The sequence below is a fragment of the Cervus elaphus genome, chromosome 1, assembly GCF_910594005.1.
Source record: "Cervus elaphus chromosome 1, mCerEla1.1, whole genome shotgun sequence".
In the NCBI taxonomy this organism is placed as follows: Eukaryota; Metazoa; Chordata; class Mammalia; order Artiodactyla; family Cervidae; genus Cervus; species Cervus elaphus.
The window spans coordinates 61,161,888-61,184,404 of NC_057815.1; the positions used below are offsets into that span (position 1 = coordinate 61,161,888).

A 22,517-nucleotide genomic window follows, 5' to 3' on the forward strand; every position below is an offset into this window, starting at 1 on the left:
ATAATATTATAATTAACATTATATTGTTATTATTTATTATATATATCAATTTATGTATGAATTATCTTTCTCCTTACCATGGGTGAGCAAGGCCATCTCTGTCTTCTTCAGTGAGCAATCTATAGAACTTAGAACATTACTGGCAAAAGACCAGTATTGGTAAACACTGAAATAAATGTGGGGCATTCTTGGTTAGGGTTGCCCTGGTGGTTCAGATGGTAAAAAAATCTGCCTTCAATGTGGGAGACCTGGGTTCAATCCCTGGGTTGGGAAGATTTCCTAGAGGAAAGCATGGCAACCCACTCCAGTTTTGTTTGCCTGGAGAACACCCATGGACAGAGGAGCCTGACAGGCTACAGTCCATGGGGTCACAAAGAGATGAACACGACTGAGTGACTAAGCACAGCACAGCACAACCTTGGTTTATTTTTGCTCACTCTGGTCTATAATATTTACTGTATTAAACTAGCTTAGATAAACACAAGAAAGAAGAAAAGGGTTTCATTGGTCTTAACAATCAGTAAGATTGAAGAGAGAGAACAAAAATGTGTTATTTAACTTAGCAACCAAAGACTGAAGGACAGGATTGTGTTATTAAAAGTCATATAGCACAACCTAAACTTATGAAAACATAGTAAACTGAATGTTCATTAACTTATTTAGCCATCATATATTTATATTTGAGGGCTTCCCTGATGGCTCAGATGATAAAGTATCCACCTGCAGTGTGGGAGACTTGCATTCAATCCCTGGGTTGGGAAGATCCTCTGCAGGAAGGCATGGCAACCCTCCTCCAGTATTCTTGTCTAGAGAATCCCCATGGGCAAAGGAGCCTGGTGGGCTACAGTCCATGTGGTCACAAAGAGTCAGGAGCGACTAAGCGCATTCATATTGATAACTCAGAGAGTAAAGAATCCACCTGCAGTGTCGGAAACCCATGTTCAATCCCTTGGTTGGGAAGATCCCCTGGAGAAGGAAATGACTACCCACTGGAGAACTGCCTGGAGAATTCCATGGACAGAGGACCCTGGGGTACTATAGTCCATGGGGTCGCAAAGAGTCAGACATGACTGAACGACTAAGCACAGCACAGCACACATAGTCACACTTACTAAGATAATGTTTCAAGTTTGGGGAAATATTATAGTGAAAGGAATATAGAGACTGAGAACTTAAAGAGGAGACAAACTAACTCCAACCTGTATTTATTTAGAATAGCAATGCCTGAGCTTCTCTGGGGGCTAATATGAAACAATCAGGGGAACAAGACGGATGCAAAGTAAGAAATAAAGGATAAGTGAGAGAGCAAAGCTCAAAGAAGTTGGATGAACCTTATGCATTCTCTGGAGTAGGGAATGGCAAATGACTTCACTATTCTTGCTTTGAGAACCCCATGAACAGTATGAAAAGCAAAAGATATGATACTGAAAGATGAACTCCCCAGGTCAGTAGGTGCCAAATAGGCTACTGGAGAAGAATGAAGAAATAACTACAGAAAGAATGAAGAGACGGAGACAAAGCGAAAACAATGCCCAGTTGTGGATGTGACTGGTGATGGAAGTAAAGTCCGATGCTGTAAAGAGCAGTATTGCATAGGAACCTGGAATGTTAGGTTCATGAATCAAGGTAAATTAGAAGTGGTCAAGCAGGAGATGGCAAGAGTGGACATCAACATTTTAGGAATCAGTGAACTAAAATGGACTGGAAGGCATGAATCTAATTCAGATGACCATTCTATCTACTACTGTGGGCAAGAATCTAATAGAAGAAATGGAGTAGTCCTCATAGTCAACAGGAGTCCGAAATGCAGTACTTAGGGGAAAACTCAAGAATGACAGAATGAAATTTGCTTGTTTCCAAGGCCAACCATTCGCTATCACAGTAATCCAAGTCTATGCCCTGACCAGTAATGCTGAAGAAGGTGAAACTCAACAGTTCTATGAAGACCCGCAAGACCTTCTAGAACTAACACCCAAAAAGATGTCCTTTTCATTATAGGGGACTGGAATGCAAAAGTAGGAAGTCAAGAGATACCTGGAGTAACAGACAAATTTGGACTTGGAGTACAAAATGAAGCAGGCCCAAGACTAACAGAGTTTTGCCAAGAATAAGCCCTGGTCATAGCAAACACCCTCTTCCAACAATACAAGAGAAGAGTACACATGAACATCACTAGATGGTCAATAACGAAATCAGGTTGATTATATTCTTTGCAGTCAAAGATGGAGAAGCTCCATACAGTCAGCAAAAACAAGACTAGGAGCTGACTGTGGCTCAGATCATGAACTCCTTATTGCCAAATTCAGACTTCAATTGAAGAAAGTAGGAAAAACCACTAGACCATTCAGGTATGACCTAAATCAAATCCCTTATGATTATACAGTGGAAGTGACAAATAGATGCAAGGGATTAGATCTGATAGACAGAGTATCTGAAGAACTATGGACGGAGGTTCGTGACACTGTATAGGAGACAGTGATCAAGATCATCCCCAAGGAAAAGAAATGTAAAAAGGCAAAATAGCTTTCTGAGGAGGCCTTACAAATAGCTGAGGAAAGAAGAGAAGTTAAAGGCAATGGAGAAAAGGAAAGATATACCCATTTGAATGCAGAGTTCCAAATAGGAAGGAGAGATAAGAAAGCCTTCCTCAGTGATTAATACAAAGAAATAGAGAAAAACAATAGAATGGGAAAGACTACAGATCTCTTCAAGAAAATTAAAGATACCAAAGGAACATTTCATGAAAAGATGGGCAAAATAAAGGACAGAAATGGTATGGACCTAACAGAAGCAGAAGATATTAAGAAGGGGTGGTAAAAATACGCAGAAGAATTATACACAAAAGACCTTCATTACCCAGATAACCATGATGGTGTGATCACTCACCTAGATCAGACGTCTTGGAATACAAAGTCAAGTGGGCCTTAGGAAGCATCACTACGAACAAAGCTAGAGGAGGTGATGGAATTCCAGTTGAGCTACTTCAAATCCTAAAAGATGATACTGTGAAAGTGCTGCACTCAATATGCCAGCAAACTTGGAAAACTCAGCAGTGGCCACAGGACTGGAAAAGGTCACTTTTCATTCCAATCCCAAAGAAGGGCAATGCCAAAGAATGTTCAAACTACCGCACAACTGCACTCAACTCACAAGCTAACAAAGTAATGCTCAAAACTCTCCAAGCCAGGCTTCTACAGTACATGAACCACGAACTTTCAGATCTTCAAGTTAGATTCAGAAAAGGCAGAGGAACCAGATATCAAACTGCCTACATCCGTTGGATCAGAGAAAATGCAACAGAATTCTAGAAAAAAAAAGCTATTTCTGCTTCATTGACTACACTAAAGCCTTTGTATGAATTGCAACAAACTTTGGAAAATTCTTAAAGAGATGGGAATACTAGACCACCTTATTTGCCTCCTGAGAAATCTGTATGCAGCTTAAGAAGCAACAGTTAGAACCAGACATGAAACAACAGACTGGTTCCAAATCGGGAAAGGAGCACGTCAAAGCTGTATATCATCACCCTGCTTATTTAACTTATATGCAGTGTACATCATGCAAAATGCCAGGCTAGATGAAGCACACGCTGGAATCAAGATTGCTGGGAAAACTATCAATAATCTCAGACACGCAGATGACACTACTCTTATGGCAGAAAGCAAAGAGGAACTGAAGAGTTCCTTGAAGAAAGTGAAATAGGAGAGTGAAAAAGCTGGCTTAAAACCCAACATTCAAAAAATAAAGATCATAGCATTCAGTCCCATCACTTAATGGCAAATAGATGGGGAAACAATGGAAACAGTGAAAGACTTTATTTTCTTGGGCTCCAAAATCACTGCAGATGGTGACTGCATCCTTGAAATTAAAAGATACTTGCTTCTTGGAAGAAAAGTTATGATCAACCTAGACAGCATATTAAAAAGCAGAGACATTACTTTGCCAACAAAGGTCCATCTAGTCAGAGCTATGTTTTTTCCAGTTGTCATGTATGGATGTGAGAGTTGGACTATAAAGAAAGCTGAGAGCCAAAGAATTGATGCTTTTGAACTGTGGTGTTAGAGAAGACTCTTAAGTGTCCCTTGGACTGCAAGGAGATCCAACCAGTCCATCCTAAAGGAAATCATTCCTGAATATTCATTGGAAGGACTGATGCTGAAGCTGAAACTCCAATACTTGGGCCACCTGAAGCAAAGAACTGACTCATTGGAAAAGCCCCTGTCACTGAGAAAGATTCAAGGCAGAAGGAGAAGGGGACGACAGAGGATGAGATGGTTGGTTGGCATCACTGACTCAATTGACATGAGTCTGAGCAAGCTCCGGGAGATGGTGATGGACAGGAAAGCTTGGCATGCTGCAGTCCATGGGGTCACAAAGAGTTGGACATGACTGAGCGACTGAATGGAACTGAACTGAGAGAGCAAGGCTCAAAGAAGGTGGATGAACCTTATGCATTCTCTAGAGAATCAAGAACTAAAATTAGTCTAGTGAGGATTAGAGGAGCTCCAGTTAAAGCTCTGTTTCGCCCTTCTCCTAGACTACTCATGATTTTCTTTCCTCCTAGACTGATGCAGAACCTTCTCTGACCATGTCTTATTCATACCTATAACTGCATTTTCAATCTGATACATAGTCTATGATATGTACATGGGTTTGAACAGGATGGAAAAATTTGAGAATATGATGTCTGACTGTAGTGAGCTAAAGAGACACAGAAGTCAAAGAGAACTATTTGGAAACTGAGACACTGGAAAAATTAGAGTGGGATGAATGTGATGGGAAAACAAAAGGAGGAAGAGGTCTGGAAATCTAGTGATAAGTGCAAACTGGGACATCCTTTTTTGATCCACCTTCATGGGGAGTCCTATCTGCTGAAGACCACATTTCTGTCTTAGGCAGATCTCTAGATTGGATCTCCAAATACGTATCTTCATGCCCTTACCCCAGGTATTCAACTTTCTTCTCTCCTTTCAACTGTCCACAAACAGTACCCAAATATGTGTCTGTCCTCTGTCCAGATAAGCAGTTTGTTTGTGCTAAGCCTAGAAGTTTCCCAAAAGTCATTAGAGACACAATGCAAACATGTTGTGACCAGTTTTAAATGAGGACATTAGGTTGAGTTGTTAATCATATTGTTTGAGTGCTCTTTGTATTTACTGATTTTTTTCTTGGTTTGTTTTATCAGGAACAAAATATATGGTAACACTAAATCTTTCCTAAAGTAGTTGTAGATTCAATTTCACCTAGTCTGTAAACTTTGATTTAATTTTATTGAATTTATTTTTTAGAGCAGTTTCAGGTTTAGACAAAAAAGAGCAAAAGTTACAGAGATTCCCCATATACCTCTTGGCCCCACAAATGCATGATCTCCTGCATTATCAATATCCACAAACAAAGTGGCACATTTGTTACAGTGATGAACCCACACTGAAATGTCAATATCAGCCAGGGCACATAATTTATATATGTCTTGCATATTCTGTGGGTTTTGAAAAATGTCCACTTACCTACTGAAGGATGTCTTGGTTGTCTCCAAGTTTTTGAAATTATAAATAAAGTTGCTATAGATATCTTTGTACTAGTTTTTGTCAGTATAATTTAGGTATAAATACCAAGGAGCATGATTGCTAGTCATATGGAAAAAGAACATTTAACTTTGTAACAATGAAACGAACTGTCTTTCAAAGTAGCCATTCCATTTGCATTCCCAGAAGCAATGAATAAGAGTTGCTTTCACACCACACCCTTGCCAGCAATCTGTGTTACTAGTGATCTGAATTTTAGCCATTCTAATAGGAGTACCAATGCCAAGAATGCTCAAACTACTGCACAGTTGCACTCATCTCACACGCTAGTAAAGTAATGCTCAAAATTCTCCAAGCCAACCTTCAGCAATATGTGAACCGTGAACTTCCAGATGCTCAAGCTGGTTTTAGAGAAGGCAGAGGAACCAGAGATCAAATTGCCAACATCTGCTGGATCATTGAAAAAGCAAGAGAGTTTCAGAAAAACATCTATTTCTGCTTTATTGAGTATGCCAAAGCCTTTAACTGTGTGGATCACAATAAACTGGAAAATTCTGAAAGAGATGGGAATACCAGACCACCTGACCTGCCTCTTGAGAAACCTGTATGCAGGTCAGGAAGCAATAGTTAGAACTGGACATGGAACAACAGACTGGTTCCAAATAGGAAAAAGAGTACGTCAAGGCTGTATATTGTCACCCTGCTTATTTAACTTATACGCAGAGTACATCATGAGAAACACTGGCTGGATGAAGCACAAGTTGGAATCAAGATTGCCAGGAGAAATATCAAAAAGCTCAGAAAAGCAGATGACACCACCCTTATGGCAGAAAGTGAAAAAGAACTAAAGAGCCTCTTGATGAAAGTGAAAGAGGAAAGTGAAAAAGTTGGCTTAAAGCTCAGCACTCAGAAAACTAAGATCATGGCATCCGGTCCCATCCCTTCATGGCAAATAGATGGGGAAACAGTGTCAGACTTTATTTTTTTGGGCTCCAAAATCACTGCAGATGGTGACTGCAGCCATGAAAGTAAAAGACACTTACTCCTTGGAAGGAACGTTATGACCAACCTAAACACCATATTAAAAAGCAGAGACATTACTTTGCCAACAAAGGTCCATCTATCAAAGCTATGGTTTCTCCAGTAGTCATGTATGGATGTGAGAGTTGGACTATAAAGAAAGCTGAGCACCGAAGAATTGATGCTTTCAAACTGTGGTGTTGGAGAAGACTCTTGAGAGTCCCTTGCACTGCAAGGAGATCCAATCAGTCCATCCTAAAGGAGATCAGTCCTGAGTGTTCATTGGAAGGACTGATGTTGAAGCTGAAACTCCAATACTTTGGCCACCTCATGTGAAGAGTTGACTCACTGGAAAAGACCCTGATGCTGAAAAGGATTGAAGGCGGGAGGAGAAGGGGACGACAGAGGATGAGATGGTTGGATAGCATCACCAACTCAATGGACATGAGTTTGGGTAAACTCTGGGAGTTGATGTTGGACAGGCAGGCCAGGTGTGCTCTAGTCCATGGGATCACAGAGAGTCGGGCACAGCTGAGTGACTGAACTGAATAGTTATACAGGCATATCTCATTTTATTGTGCATTGTAGATATTGTGTTGTTTAAAAACTGAAGTTTTGGGGCAACCCTGCATTAAGCAAGTCTATAGGCATCAATTTTTGTTTCTCTCCACAACCCCTGGCAACCACTGATCTATTTTACAGTCTCCATAGTTTTGACTTCCACTATTTCATAGAGTTGGAATCATAAAGTTTGTAGCATTATCAGACTGTTCTCTTTCACACAGCAATGTGATTTAAGATTCTTCTGTGTCTTTCATAGCTTTACAGCTCAATTCTTTTCTAGTTTTTTTGCTAGACAGTAATAATAAACTAGACGGCATATTAAAAAGCAGAAACATCACTTTGTCAACACAGGTCCATATAGTCAAAGCTATAGTTTTTCTAGCAGTTATGTACAGATGCGAGAGTTGGACCATAAAGAAAGCTGAATGCTGAAGAACTGATGCTTTCAAATTGTGGTCCTGAAGAAGACACTGTCTCTATTAATTAAGTTGGGGAGAACTGATGCCTTAACAATATTAAACATAAATATCTCTCCATTTATATAGATATTGCTTGATTTCTTTCATCAGAGTTTTGTAGTTTTCCTTATATAGATCTTGCACATATTTTATTAGGTTTATATCTAAGTATTTATTTTGAGAGGGTGCTAGTTTAAATGGTATTGTGTTTTGAATCTCAAATTCCAATTGCTTATTGCTAGCATATTAAAAAACAATAGTTTTTGTATTCTAACCCTTATATTCTACAACCTTGTTGTATTCACTTATCACTTCCAGGAGATTTTTTGTTGACTCTTTGACATTTTTTACGTAGTGTCATCTACAAAGACATGTTTTATTTATTTCTTCCCAATCAGTATATTTTATTTCCTTATCTTATTAACTAACTCTTCCAATAGAATGTGTGATAGGATGATGAGAGGGGATATCATTAACCTATTTTTCTTTAAGAGGAAAGCTTCTAGGTTCTTACCATTAAGTGTAATGTTAATAGTAGGGCTTTTGTTAATGTCTTTTATCAAGTTCAGTAAGTTTCCCTCTTTTCTTAGCTTGCTGGAAGTTTTAATAATGAGTAAATATTGGATTTTGTCAAATGGGTTCTCTCCATGTGGTTTTTCTTCTTAGATCATTGTAGTATATTACATGCATTGATTCTGAACGTTGAATCCACTTTGCCTACCTGAGGTAAATCCCACATGGTTGTGGTATATAATTCCTTTTTACATCATTAGATTTAATTTGTTAATTTTTTTTCATCAGAGTTGTAGGTTTTCAGTTTTCTTTCTTGTAATGTCCTTAACTGGTTTTGGTATGAGGCTAATACTGATCTCATGAACTAAATTAGGAAGTATTCCTTCTGCTTCAGTCCTCTGAAAGAGAATGTAGATATTTAGTACAGTTTCTTCCTTAAACGTTTGGTGGAATTCACCAGTGAATCCCACTGGGACTGGTGCTTTCTGTTTTGGATGGTTGTAAAATATTGACTCAATTTTTTAAACAGACACAGGCCTATTCAGATTATTTATTTCCTCTCATGTAAGCTTAATAGTTTGTCTTCCAAGGAATTGATGCCTTTTATCTAGGCTATTAAATGTGAGAGCAAACAGTTTTTCATACTACTCTTTATTTCATCCTCAATGTCTATAGAATTCATATCCATAATCCCTATTTTATTTCTGATATTAGTAATTTGCATCTTCCCTCTTTTCACAGTCTGAATTATTAGTCGTGTTGGTATTTCCAAAGAATCATGTTATACTTTTACTGATTTTTTTCTATTGATTTCCTGTTTTCAATTTTATTGGTTTTTTTAGTTCTTATTTCTTTTCTCTTGCTGATTTGGATTTAACTTTCTCTTCATTTCCTCTGATGGAAACTTAGATTATTGTTTTCATATAATTATTCTTTTGTTATGTATGCATTCAATGTAAATTTTCCTCTAAGCACAGCTTTCACTGTAGCCCACAAATTTTGATAAGATGTATACACAAATGTTTCTTATTTTATTTTCCTGTGTTAGTTTGACAGTTATATATTCTTGACTCATATTTGAGATTGTTCTAGAAATTGCAACATATATTCTACAAAATCAGTAGAATCTTTGACCTTCCTCTCAAATACCTCAAGGAACTGAGGGTCTTTTAAATCCATTTGGCTGCACACTCCAGCCTAAATGCAATTGCCATCATGTATTTTAAACCCCACTATTTTATGCATTTATTTAGATTTTGCCATATACTTATTCATTTGTTGCTCACCATCTTTTCCTGCAACTCTGACTATTCATTGGTGATATTTTCCTTCTCCTTCTTCTTCTGCCTTATAGTAGTTCCATCAGTGTGCATTTCCAGGTAACAAATTCTGTTACTATGCTGTTTTCAATTATGTTTTTCTTCCACCATAATTCTTGAAGGATATTTTTAACTCTGTATAGAATCCTACTTTATCAGCTGTTTTCTTTCGGTAGGTTTAACACTCCATCCTACTGCCTTCTGGCTTCCATCAGTGCTGTTGAGGTCATCATTCTCTCTAATTATTATTTGAAGATAAAATCCCTTACCTCAGACAGTCCTCAGAATGGAGAAAGTAACAGCAAATGAAAAAAAAGAAAAAACTGACAAATAATTAGTCTCCAAAATATACAAGCAGCTCATGTAGCTCAATACCAGAAAAATGAACAATCCCATCAAAAAGTGGGCAAAAGATGTAAAAAGACATTTCTCCAAAGAAGACATACACATGGCTAATAAACACAGGAAAAGATGCTCAACATCACTCATTATTAGATAAATGCAAATAAAAACCACAATGAGGTATCATCTCACATCAGTCAGAATGGCCATCATCAAAGTCTATAACAATAAATGCTGGAGAGGGTGTGGAGAAAAGGGAATGCTCTTACACTGTTGGTAGGGATGCAAACTGGTACAGCCACTATGGAGAACAGTGTGGAGATTCCTTAAAAAACTGGGAATAGAACTGCCATACCACCCAGTAATCCCACTGCTGGGCACACACTCCAAGGAAACCAGAATTAAAAGAGACACATGTACCCCAGTGTTTGGTGTAGCACTATTTACAATAGCTGGGACATGGAAGCAACCTAGATGTCCACTAACAGATGAATGGATAAGGAAGTTGTGGTACATATACACAATGGTACATATACACAATGAAATATTTCTCAGCTATTAAAAACAGTGCATTTGAGTCCGTTCTAATGAGGTGGATGAGCCTGGAGCCTATCATACAGAGTGAAGTAAGTCAGAAAGAGAAAGACAAATACTGTATAATAACATATATGGAATTTAGAAAGACGGTACCAACAATCCTACATGTAGGCCACCAAGGGAGACATAAATATAAAAAACAGACTTTTGAACTCAGTAGAAGAAGGTAAGGGTGGGATGACTTTGAGAGAATACCACTGAAACATGTACATTACCATATGTAAAACAGATGACCAGTGCAAGTTCGATGCATGAAGCAGAGCATCCAAAGTAGGTTCTCTGGGACAACCCAGGATAGGGTGGGGAGGAAGGTGGGAAGGGGAGTTCAGAATTGTGGGGGACACCTGTATACCTGTGGCTGATTCATGTTGATGTACGGCAAACCATCACAATATTGTAAAGTAATCATTCTCCAGTTAAAATACATTAATTTTTAAAAATCTGCTTTTCTCCAAATGCTTTGTTTTTCCTATTGTATTTTCTACATTTTCACGATGATACGTCTGAGTGTGAATTTCTTTTATTTGTCTTCTGAGGTGTATGCCAAGGTATCCTAAATGTTATCTTTAATTTATAATGGAAGTGTTTCTCTTGCTTCAAATTTATTTACTTCTTCCATCAGATATTATTTCACTATCTATTAAATTCCTTGAGACGTCAAAGAATGTCTTAAAATTTATCTAGATATTTTAGATAACTCAGTTGGAAAAGTTGTTCTCTTTTTTAATTAATTTATGTTTTGGCTGCGCTGGGTCCTTATTGCTGTGTGCAGGCTTTCTCTAGTTGCAGTAAGTGGGGGCTACTTTAGTTGCAGTGTGCACATGCACACTGCATATATCTCATCCATATCCAGTCTTCACTTCCTTTGCATAAATACCCAGGGCTTCTCATTGTGGTGGCTCCTATTATTGTGGAGCACAGTCTCTAGGGCACATGGGTTTTAGTGGTGGGAGCAAATGGGCTCAGTAGTTGTGGTTTGCGGGCTCTAAGCACAGGTGCAGATGTTGTGGTGCACAGGCTTAGCTGCTCCGTGGCATGCGGAATCTTCCTGGACCAGGGATCAAACCAGTGTTCCCTGCATTACAAGGCGGATTCCTAACCACTGTCCACCAGAGAAGGCCAGAAAAGTTGTTTTTTGAATTACTGAGTCTGCCATTAAATTTAGATTCAAATTTTAGTGACACTGGCGAAGATGGAAAGCACAAAATCAAAATGACTTTAAGATGAGATGACAATTATATTGATTCGATAGGGACAAAATGAAGGAAAAATCTAAGGGAGAGCTGGTAGGGGATTAAAAAGAATTGAGATTTAGGAGAGGTTGAAAAGGATAATTTGAAAGAACATGAAACAACATTCACATTAGGAGGAAGAGGATGCATAGGCTTACAATAGTGACATTCAGTAGGACAGGAAATACAAGAAGAGAGGAAACCTGAATTATGTGTCAAGTTGAAACATGTGAAATCTCATCTCATATAATATGTCTCAAAGACAGTGGAGTTAGAAACAGCATTGAGAAAACATTGAATATAAGCATATTTGGTTCTACATACCCACATTAAGATGGCATCAGTAGATAAAGAGAATTTGATTATACATATATAGTTTATAATATAAAATAAGTATATATAATATAATGATATTAACTAGTGTCAGAGGAAGAGTGAGTAGTGGGTGTCAAGTATAAATCAGCTAAGAAATGCATTTTATTTGTTGAGATAAATTAACATATAACCTTGCATAAGTCTAAGGTATACAATGTGCTCATATGATACATTTTTATATTGCCATATGACCAAGATAGAGTTAGCTAACACTTCTATCACATCACAGTACCATTTCTTTATTGTGGTGAGAACAATTAAGATAAAGTCTCTTGGCAACTTTGAAGTTTATAATACAGTATATTGTTTATAATCACTATGTGTGCTATGTGCTATGCTTAGTCGCTCAGTCGTGTCCAACTCTTTGTGACCCCATGGATTGTAACCCACCAGGCTCCTGTGTGCATAAGGATTATCCAGGCAAAAATACTGGAGTGGGCTGCCATGCCCTCTTCCAGGGATCTTCCCAACCTAGGGATCAAACCCAGGTCTCCTGCATTGCGGGCGGATTCTTTACCATCTGAGCCACCAGGGAAGCCTAGATATATAGGACTTTTTATCTACTGATGGCACATTTGTACCTTTAAGCAGCATCTCCCTAATTCCTACACCTTCCAACCCCTGGTAACAACCATACAACTTTGTTTTCACAAGTTTGGCTTTTTTAGATTCCACATGTAAGTAATATTATACAGAATTTCTCTTTCTTGGTCTGACTTATCTCACTTAGCATAATGCACTTCAGGTCCATCCGTGTTGTCACAGACAAATGGCAGGATTTCCCTCTTTCTCGTGACTATATAATATCCCATTGTGTGTTTGTGTCTGTGTGCACACTTGTGCATGCTGTTTCACATATCCTTTATCCATTGACCCATGGACTGACACTTAGGCTGTTTCCATATCTTGGCTACTGTGAATAACAATGCAGTAAACATGGGGGTGCATATATCTCCTCAATATCCCGTGTTCACTTCCTTTGCATATATACCCAGGAGTGGAATTGCTGGGTAATATTGTGATTCTATTTTTCACTTTTGAGGAAACTCTACAATCTTTTCCATAGTAGCTAAACCAACTTAAATTCTCAGCAACAGTACACAAGGGTTCCTTTTTCTCTACACCCTCACTATCATTTATTATTTGTAGACTATATGACGATGGTCTTTATGATTGGCTTGAGGTGATACCTCATTATGGTTTTGATTTGCATTTCCCCAACAATTATCAATGTTGAGTGACTTTTCACGTGCCTGTTGGTCATCTGTATGTCTTCTTTGGAGAAACATCTATTTATTCTTTGCCTATTTATTCCTAATATTCTTTTAATGTAGCTATCCAATTTTCCCAGCACCACTTATTGGAATTTTCTTTTTTCCATTGTTTTCTCACCTCTTTTGTCATATATTATTGACCATAAGTGTGTAGGTTTATTTCTGGGCTCTCTACTCTGTTTCATTTGTCAGGCGAGTTTTTGCGCCTCAGTTTTTGTCTCGTCACAACAAAGATTTGGAGTGATGGACATTAAAGCCCCCTTGGAATGTCATAGCTCTCGGGTCTTGGACAGACCATGTTATAGCTCTCAAGTCTTGAATGGACCGTGTTATAGCTCTAAGACAAATCAGTGTTACATCTCTATTTTAATTAGATAATATCAGGAAAATCATCCTCGAGGCGTGAGGTCATGTCGACCCAAAGACGTGAAGAGAAGAGCACCCCAGCGCACAGGAGGGAGAGAGAGAAAGAGAGAGAGCTAGCTTTGGCTCCTCTTTTTATATGTTTTTCTCTCCCTCGGCCTGTCCTATGTAAATTGGGCCAGCCAGGAGTGCTGTTTGTTTTACCTGAGGTCCTCACTCTGGTCCTCGGACCTTCCTTTGTTTTATTTTCGCGGGCTTTCTCTTCCAGCTCTTTTAGCCATCGCCATTTTGGGCTCTTTTTCCCTATTCTAACTACCTAACACATTGATGTATGTGTGTTCTTTTATGCCAGTGTCATGCTCTTTTGATTAATGTAGCTTTGTAGTATAGTCTGAATAGGGAACATGGTACAGCCAGCTATTTTTTTTTCTCCAGTCAGCATTGGCAATTGAGTCTTTTGCAGTTCCAAAAAATTTTTTAGAATCATTTTCTCCTACTTTTGTAAAAGTGTCCTGGGTATTTTGATAGTGATTGTATTAAATCTATAGATTGCTTTGGATAAGATGGCCATTTTTAACAACATTAATCCTTCTAATCAAGGAACACAGGATATCTTTCCATTACTTTTTATCATTTTCATATTCCTTAATCAGTGGTTATAATTTTCAGAATATAGGTCTTCCACTTTCTTGGTTAAGATTTTCACCTGGTATTTTTTTCTTCTTAGTGTGATATAAATGGAATTGTTCCCTGAAATTTTTCTTCTGATAGTTCATTATTAGTGTATACAAAAGCAACAGATATCTCTAAATTAATCACAGTATTCTGCATATTAACATGCCACAGGCTAACTGACTGTCTTTTCTTCCCACAGCCATGGACACAGCAGAGTCTATGCCCAATGAACCCCTGTTTAGAGGCAAAAATAGACAAGATCTTCAAGAGATGCTCAGAGAATAGGATTGGCAGTTGAGTACTAGTTCTCAAACCTGGGTGTGACTTCTGCCCATGCCTTACAACACCTAGAAGAAAAAGACCTCCAGAAACTGAAATGCCAGGTGCAACATTCCTGGGAGAAAAGGGCCGTGGAGAAACTGCTTAACCTATCATACTCAAATACTCTTTCAGAGTTACAGGAGTCTTGGATGGAATCATTAAAGAAACAGAAGGAGGAGGCAGAACAGGCTCTGCGGGAACAAAGAGAAATGCTGTCAGAAGGGAAGCAACAACAGGAAGAGGCAGTGAGGAAAAAGGAAGCAGAACTGAGGCAAACAATGGAGATCCCCAAAGAGTTCAAGCCATCTCCTGAAAAGCCCCTAGGAGAAGTCATGGAAGATATGCAGAGACAACTCAACCTCATGCAAGGGGCACTTTCTCACAGGAAAGGTCTCTCAGATAGAGAATTGGTGAGATATGCATCTGGAGGACTAGCCCTACAGGGAATTTACAAAACCAGTGACCAAAGGTGTCTTATAGAGAAGAAAGAAGAGCTAATCTGTGTCCCCAAGGAGTTTGTACTCCGTGGCCCTAATCAGGGTACACGGGTGGAAGTGAAGGAATTTACATCTTCTCAAGAAGAATCCATGTTCACTCAGACTGTAGAGAAGCTGGGCTTCAGTGTAACTGCCTTAGCAAAGTGTGGAGGTTGGGGAATTAGCCTGGAAGCTGGTATGGATCAGAGCATGCATTCAGAATCCAAGAAAATACAACAGTCACATTCTAAACACTCATATTTCTGCTCAACCAAGTTCATCTATATCCCACTGGCCTCCTGCATCTTTCCCATTGACCAACTCCAACTATCCAATGCTGCTCTCCAGGGTTTAAAATACATTGAAGACCTTTTGAGTCATTCAGAAGACCCAGACAAACTACTCTTGCTGAGGCATAGGACTGAAGCCTTCTTCCAGAGGTTTGGCTCTCATGCTAACCAGGGCCCTCTGCACCTGGGAGGAATCTACTGGTGGAAAGCCATTTCAGAGGGTTTCCAAAAAGAGCAGCTGGCAGAAGTGAAACAGCAAGCAGCAGAGGCCCTGGATATTTACATAAGGGGCAGTTACAGGGGCTTTGGAATGAACATTGGTACAGATTTGGATGTGTCAGACTCTCATTTGAAAAAAGCCTCTCAGAGAACAACCTTCCAAAATCTCCAAACCAAAGTCCAATTTTCTGTGGCCCAGACAGGTGGCCCACCAGAAGCAAATGACTTTTTGGACTGGAAAGCTGGTCTAGTTGCCAATAATCAAACCTGGTTTGTCATTGACCGTGGACTTCAGCTGGTACCTGTTTGGGACATTGTCCTCTCTAGCCACAGAAGTGATTTTAAGGATCCTCTTAAAGTAGCTACCTGCCTGAAAGACAACTATACTGTTCTGACTGAACTCACTGCCCAGATACAGGAGGGAGAAGAATTACTGAGTATTCAGAGGGAGGCTAGGATTTTCCTAGAGGATGTGAAATCCTGGAAAGTTTCTGATCCTGAAGAACAGCTTAGAAGGCTGATAAATTTCATGCAAAGATTGAGTCAAAAAACTGAAAGTTATACCATTTGGACTAATATATGCCTCAAAGACTGGGGTCTGCAGAATTTTCTGGTAAACACTGTTAACTTTTGCAAAACATCTTCCAATGATGGAACTAAATTTATTAAATCTCAGTTGAGCAGTCTTTTAGATCCTCACATCTATACAGTAACAAACTTTCCTCAGGCTCATTCCATTATGCAGTGGATATTTCAGTCAGAACCAAAGGAAGACAATATCCATATCACCCAATTTTCTGAGTTAATTGAAATATTTAAAAAAACACAGAATGACCTTAGGGAAGTAAAGGCCAACTCTGAATCCACAGAGTTGGTGGAGAAAGCTCAAAGAAAGCTGACTTATGAGGTCAGCTTGTCTCTTCGCTCCTTCTTGAAATACCTCCAAGAAACGGGGAAGCCAGACACACACATCTTGCTACTTTTGATAGCATCTGGTGCAGGATATCATGTGGTTGACAATATATTTCAGTATCTCCTGGGGCATGATGAGTTAGACTTCCTATTGGATAAAATGCAAACTGCACAAAATAAATACCAAGAGCTCAAAAATATTTGCAACTACAGGGCTCAGGCATTCCTGGTGCTCACAGGTCTGACAGCAACAGTGGGCATCAAAGCTGTTTCTCCAAAGGAGAAAACACAACGCTTGGCATTGATAAAACATCACGTGGGACATTCTTTGACTAAAGAAGTTGTATATGTCCTCACCAAACCTGAAGATCATGATTTGGAAAACCTAGAAAAAGACTTGAGACTGCTCATTGATGGGAATTATGAGGCTATTGTCTCTTCATTGCCAGAGGAAGAGGTGAGAAAACAATTGCAAAGTGTCTTCCATGAAAAGAAAGAGCACAATGAACCACACAATAATGAAAATAAAAAGGAAGAATTCATAGAAAATGGAGCTTTCCGAGACTTGCTTGAGCGTCTAGGCCTAGAACATTACTATCCCAAAAAAATGAGCAGAGCTAACTTCCAACTGATCCACAGGACTTCTGTGTACAACACCCAGCCCTGCTCTGAAAGAGAACTTCCCTTCTATTTCCTACAGAAGCTATTGATGCTGGATTATGGGCTGAGATACCTGATCATCAAACATGAAGAATACACAGAGAACCAAGTCTATTCAAGCACCTCAAATCAAGAAAAGGAGGCTTTTGATCCATATGAAGATCTACCTGAAGAAAGTATTAGTCCTACTAAGCCTTCAGCAGCCACCAATGTCAAACCCTATGTTCACCCTATGGATATTCAGATGGCAATTCTTCACTGTGCAGATGATTTTGCCAGACAATATATTTTGGACAAACTTTCCATTTGTCAGTTTGCACTCCCCCTTCTCATACCGAATCCTTGCAATGCTCAAATTGAATTCTCTCTCTGGTCTCTCAGTCAAATTCGAAGGAGCTGGCAGCAAGAAGGGAAATCAATAAAAGGGGAGAAGGACAATTATAAGAATCAACGGATGTGTCATGTTTCTGTCCCCATTGTGTCCTTTATTAGAGTTGGAACTGGTTTCTCTGCCTCCAAATCTCAGATCATGAATTGCCTTCTCAGTGAACGCAAACATGATGTCTTTTTTCACCGACATTGCAAAGGCAGCAGCAGACACTGTCTCTTGATGGGAGGAGTGGTGGAAGTCGCCTGGTTCTGTCCTGGGGGGGAAGAGCAGGACAGATTTGACAAGTGCTTGACCTTTACCAATCTTCATGGAGATGCAAAGGAACATGAGAAGCAACTCACCTTTTTGCAGGAAGTCTCTTCCATAATTGTGGTCCTCATGTCAACTTCTGATGACAGCAAAGGAAACCGAAAAATAGTCAGTGACATGTGTCAGTCAACGAAACCTGTAATCTTGTTGCTTGATGATAAAGGAAAAGTCACAGTTGATAAATCTGGCCCAAGAGTGAGAATTGGGATCAGGAACAGAAATGAGGCAGAATTAATAGGGGAGCTCACAACTGCAATCAGACGTTTGCTGAAGCTCTCTAACAGTGCACTCAGCCTGGAGAACTGTGCCCAAGTTGCTCGCAAGCAAGGAATGCTTATTGATGAAGACCAGAGAGATTGCAAGGAAGCCAAAGAAAAGGCAGAGAATCTAATGACCCTAGTGAGAGAAATGGAAATACATCAGGTCAAGGAAAACTTACTACCTCTTCAGGGAAAACTGTGGCAACGTTGGTGTGAAAAGGACAGAGAACTCTATCATCTTAGAGAAAAGGGGAATCGCAGCATTGAACAACATAAAAGTGAGACTGAGACAGAGAAACAAATGATAAGACAGGAACAGTTGAGAAAAGCCTCTCGTCTCAATGCTTTAATGCGTTCTGTCCTTAAAATTCTCCAAAATCATTCAGAAACTCACACCAAACTCTACTTCCTCCAATGGCTGAATGTAGCTTTGGACAACCTGACTGCAGGACACTTGGAAAATCTAAATGAGAAGAAAAAGACATTGGTTCAAAAACAAAAGCAAGAAGCCACAAACAGTAGCTCTCTGAAAGACTGGCAAAAGAGGATAGAAGCTATTTCCAGAGAGATTAATGACTGTACCTTGGGAATTGAGCACATTCTTAGAGAAGCTGGCCAGATCTATGAAGCTCTGGAAGAAACTTCACCCATGAAAGATACCCTATTTCTCTCCCTTCCCCACATTGCTGCAGATCTGATGATATCTGGTGTTCCCATTGAGCTGATGGATGGGGATGTTTCATATGTGCCCCTGAGGTGGGTGGCAGCTGTTTTTGACAAGCTCTCTGAGAAACTTGGAGACAAGCGGCTCTTTGTTCTCTCTGTCCTTGGCCTGCAGAGTTCAGGGAAGTCCACTCTGCTGAATGCTCTTTTTGGGCTGCAGTTCACTGTCAGTGCTGGGAGGTGTACCCGGGGGGCCTACATGCAGCTTCTGAAAGTAGAGGAGACATTCACAGAGGAACTTGGCTTTGACTTTGTGCTTGTTGTGGACACAGAGGGACTTCGAGCCCCAGAACTCAGCAACAAGTCCCAGAATCATGACAATGAGTTGGCAACCTTTGTCATCGGACTTGGAAACTTGACTCTGATCAATATTATGGGGGAAAATCCATCAGAAATGCAAGATATTCTACAAATAGTTGTCCAAGCTTTTCTGAGGATGAAACAAGTAAAAATCTCTCCCAGTTGCCTCTTTGTCCATCAGAATGTGGGGGAAGTTACAGCTAAAGATCAAACTATGGATGGAAGAAGCAGGCTTGAGGAGAGATTGGACAAAATGGCAGCATTAGCAGCTGAAGAAGAGCAGTGCTCCGACGTAACCTGCTTTAGTGATGTCATAAAGTTTGACGTCAATACCCACGTCTACTACTTTGCTCATCTCTGGGATGGCAATCCCCCAATGGCCCCTCCCAATCCTCGCTACAGCCACAATGTCCAGGAACTAAAAAGCAGAATTCTTGTGACTGCCCAACAGGAATCTAGGGGAAGCATCATGAAGATATCAGATGTAAAATTCCGAGTTCAAGATTTGTGGAGAGCCCTGTTGACTGAGAACTTTATTTTCAGTTTCAGGAATACTGAAGAGGCCATGGCCATGAGCAAACTGGAAACCAAGTATAATTACTGGACATGGGAGCTGAGGAGTCACGTTCGGAGCTTACAGGACGAGCTGATCATCCAGATTCAGAATGGAAAAATTCAGACACTGGTAACACACGCACTGGAGGATCCAGTTAGAGAGAAATATGAAGCCATCAAACAAGAACTTGAAAAATGTTTTAATGATGATCCAGATATTCAAAAATTGATACAGTGGAAAGGAAATTTTGAAAATAAGCTAAATTACCTTAAAGAGGCACTAATTACAGAGAGTGCAAGAAAAGCTGAAGAACTCATTAACTTTAAAAAAAATCAAGAAAAAGTGGATAAGAAAAAGTCAGATTATGAAAAGGAATTATTGGAAAAAAGCCAGAATTTGGCTTTATCACTAAATGGCACCGAATTGAGTGAGAAAGAGCTCCATGAGAAATTCAACCTACTTTGGGAAAAATGGGTCTATTATGTCTCCTCAAGTCTCCCTCCAGTCACAGACCCTGAAATTGAAGTGGATTCTGAAAACATCCTTTTGGAGTATTTCAAAAAGGTAAAAAACATGGCAAGCATACTGGAGAACTATTCTGGAGAAAACTTTGAAATCAACTATGACAAACATGTTGAGATGAACAAGAAATATTGGGGACTCTCTACAATGAAAATAGAGCCCCAGGATAAACACTCCATAAAAATGACTACTGACTGCATTATTTCAAAAGTTAATGAAATTGTTAACAAAATATCTCAGCAAAAGCATGATTACAATCCAACTTATTTCCATGAAATCCTGATAATAATAGATAAGGAGGTGAAGTCTGCACCCACTCAGAAAAGATACACATTTACAAGAAGATATGAAATAGACTTATCATTGTGTTTTTTCCGAAGAGCATCAGTGAAGTTTAAGGAGATGCACAAGGCATTCAAGAGGGCAAATGATCCTGTAAACTATCTGCAAAGCAAGAAAGATGATTTCTTCATGAGCTTTAAGATCTCTTGTCAAGGAGCAACTTCAATTAAAACATTTGTTGATTTTCTGTGGAACAAACTCACACCTGCTGTCTCCAGCACCATAAGGAAAAACATGGCCCTCAAAATTGCTGGGGACATTCGAACCACCTGCCGTGCATTCAATGAAAACAGAGCTAACCTGGAGAAACACATTCTCATTTCTCTGGCAGAAGAGGAAAATTTTGATAGCTACTGGCAGTACCTTCATCAGCCAGAATCATTTTTTAAGAATTACATTGAAAACCAAGTTAAAATATATTTTTCTGACACAGGAAGTAGAAAAATAAAGACTTTTCTACAAATGAGTTTAGATGACATCAAGAATGCCATCCTCTCAGCTATACATGCATCTACAGCAAAAGCCAAAGGTAAAAGCAGCACAGTGTCTGGGTGGCTAGATTTGTTCTGTGATGAACTGAAGAGTACCTTGATCTTTCCACGAAAAGACTTGATAAGCATTGAACACCAGGAGATAAAAGATATAGAGTTTCTCAAAGAGGCCATGAGTAAAGCTTTGGATCCTGAAATGAAGAAGGTAAAACAGGAGTGTTTGTCTAGACTTGTAGAAGAAATGATCCCTGAAATCCAGACAATGCTCTCTGAACATCTCTGTGGCTGCTGGAAACAGTGTCCCTTCTGTAAAGCAATTTGTACGAACACAATCCCTACCCATGAAGGAGACCACAGTGTTCCCTTCCACCGTCCAGAGGCTCTCAGTGGATGTTCGTGGTATCAAACAGACAATTTTTCCATTGATTACTGTACTAGTTCAGTAGCAAGTGATTGCATTTTTATTTTGAATGATGGCAGGAGAATCCCATTTAAGACCTATCGACAAGCAGGAGGGGAGTATGCCACGTGGAGCATCACCCCAGACACATCCACCCAACCATACTGGAAATGGTTTGTCTGTCACTTCAGATCAAAGCTAGAAGAAAAATATTACAAAAAATTTATCAATAAAGGTGAAATTCCTGATGCCTGGAATAAAATCACAAAGCAGGATGTGCTTGATGACTTGAAAACAAAGTAATACTCAATGACCAGATAAGAGTTCCAGTGTCTAAACAAAGAAGGCACATTACCAGAACAAGCCTAAAATACCACCCACTCAGAATGAAAACCTTTCTTGTATCAATTTTTCTCAAATGAAACATCTAAAACTAAATCAATTATAGCAAGAGTTGAAGATTTCTTGAGTAAGAACCTTATTTTTCTTTGCCTCAATTCCTTCTTCTTTAAAAACAGATAACTGATATATATAACTACATGATAAAATCGAATAAAGTCCATTTAATATACCAACTGCATATTTTATATTATTATTCTGAATGTTTTTATTTTTAAATATGTAATGTTATATAAAGCTTCAAGAAAGTCACTTTCATACAAGGAAATTAAAATCATTGCAGACTGCTACAAAACCTATAGAATAACTATATAAATATGTTTATCAATATACAGTTACTCACTGGAAGTTACAAATTCTTTTCATTTCTAAGTGTATTTTTTTTCACTTTATGAAATAGTGAGGAAGAGTTATTAATGCTTGAATGCAAAGTATTCATAGGAAATTCAAGATTTCCAATTCTCAAATATAATGCCATTTAGAGCTATTCTATTATAGGAATAAAAAATCAGAAACTTAGCCAGGATAGAGCGTGCATCAATTCAGGAAACAATATTAAACAAATATGAAAAATAAGTCAGGCAGGTTGATTCCTCCAGTTCCATTCTTCTTTCTCAAGATCACTTTGGCTATTCGAGGTTTTTTGTATTTCCATACAAACTGTGAAATTCTTTGGTCTAGTTCTGTGA

At 39.0% G+C, this 22,517-nt stretch overlaps 1 protein-coding gene across 1 annotated transcript in view; it reads left to right on the forward strand.

Moving 5' to 3' along the window:
- LOC122694965 (interferon-induced very large GTPase 1-like) overlaps positions 1 to 21,992 on the forward strand; it is a 1,416,129-nt gene extending 1,394,137 nt beyond the window's left edge. Inside the window, exon 6 of the mRNA XM_043904384.1 lies at positions 14,457 to 21,992. Within this exon, the coding sequence (XP_043760319.1) occupies positions 14,728 to 21,732 (7,005 nt within the window). The 5' untranslated portion in view covers positions 14,457 to 14,727 and the 3' untranslated portion in view covers positions 21,733 to 21,992. The remainder of the gene's footprint in view (positions 1 to 14,456) is intronic.
- Positions 21,993 to 22,517: the final 525 nt, after the last annotated feature.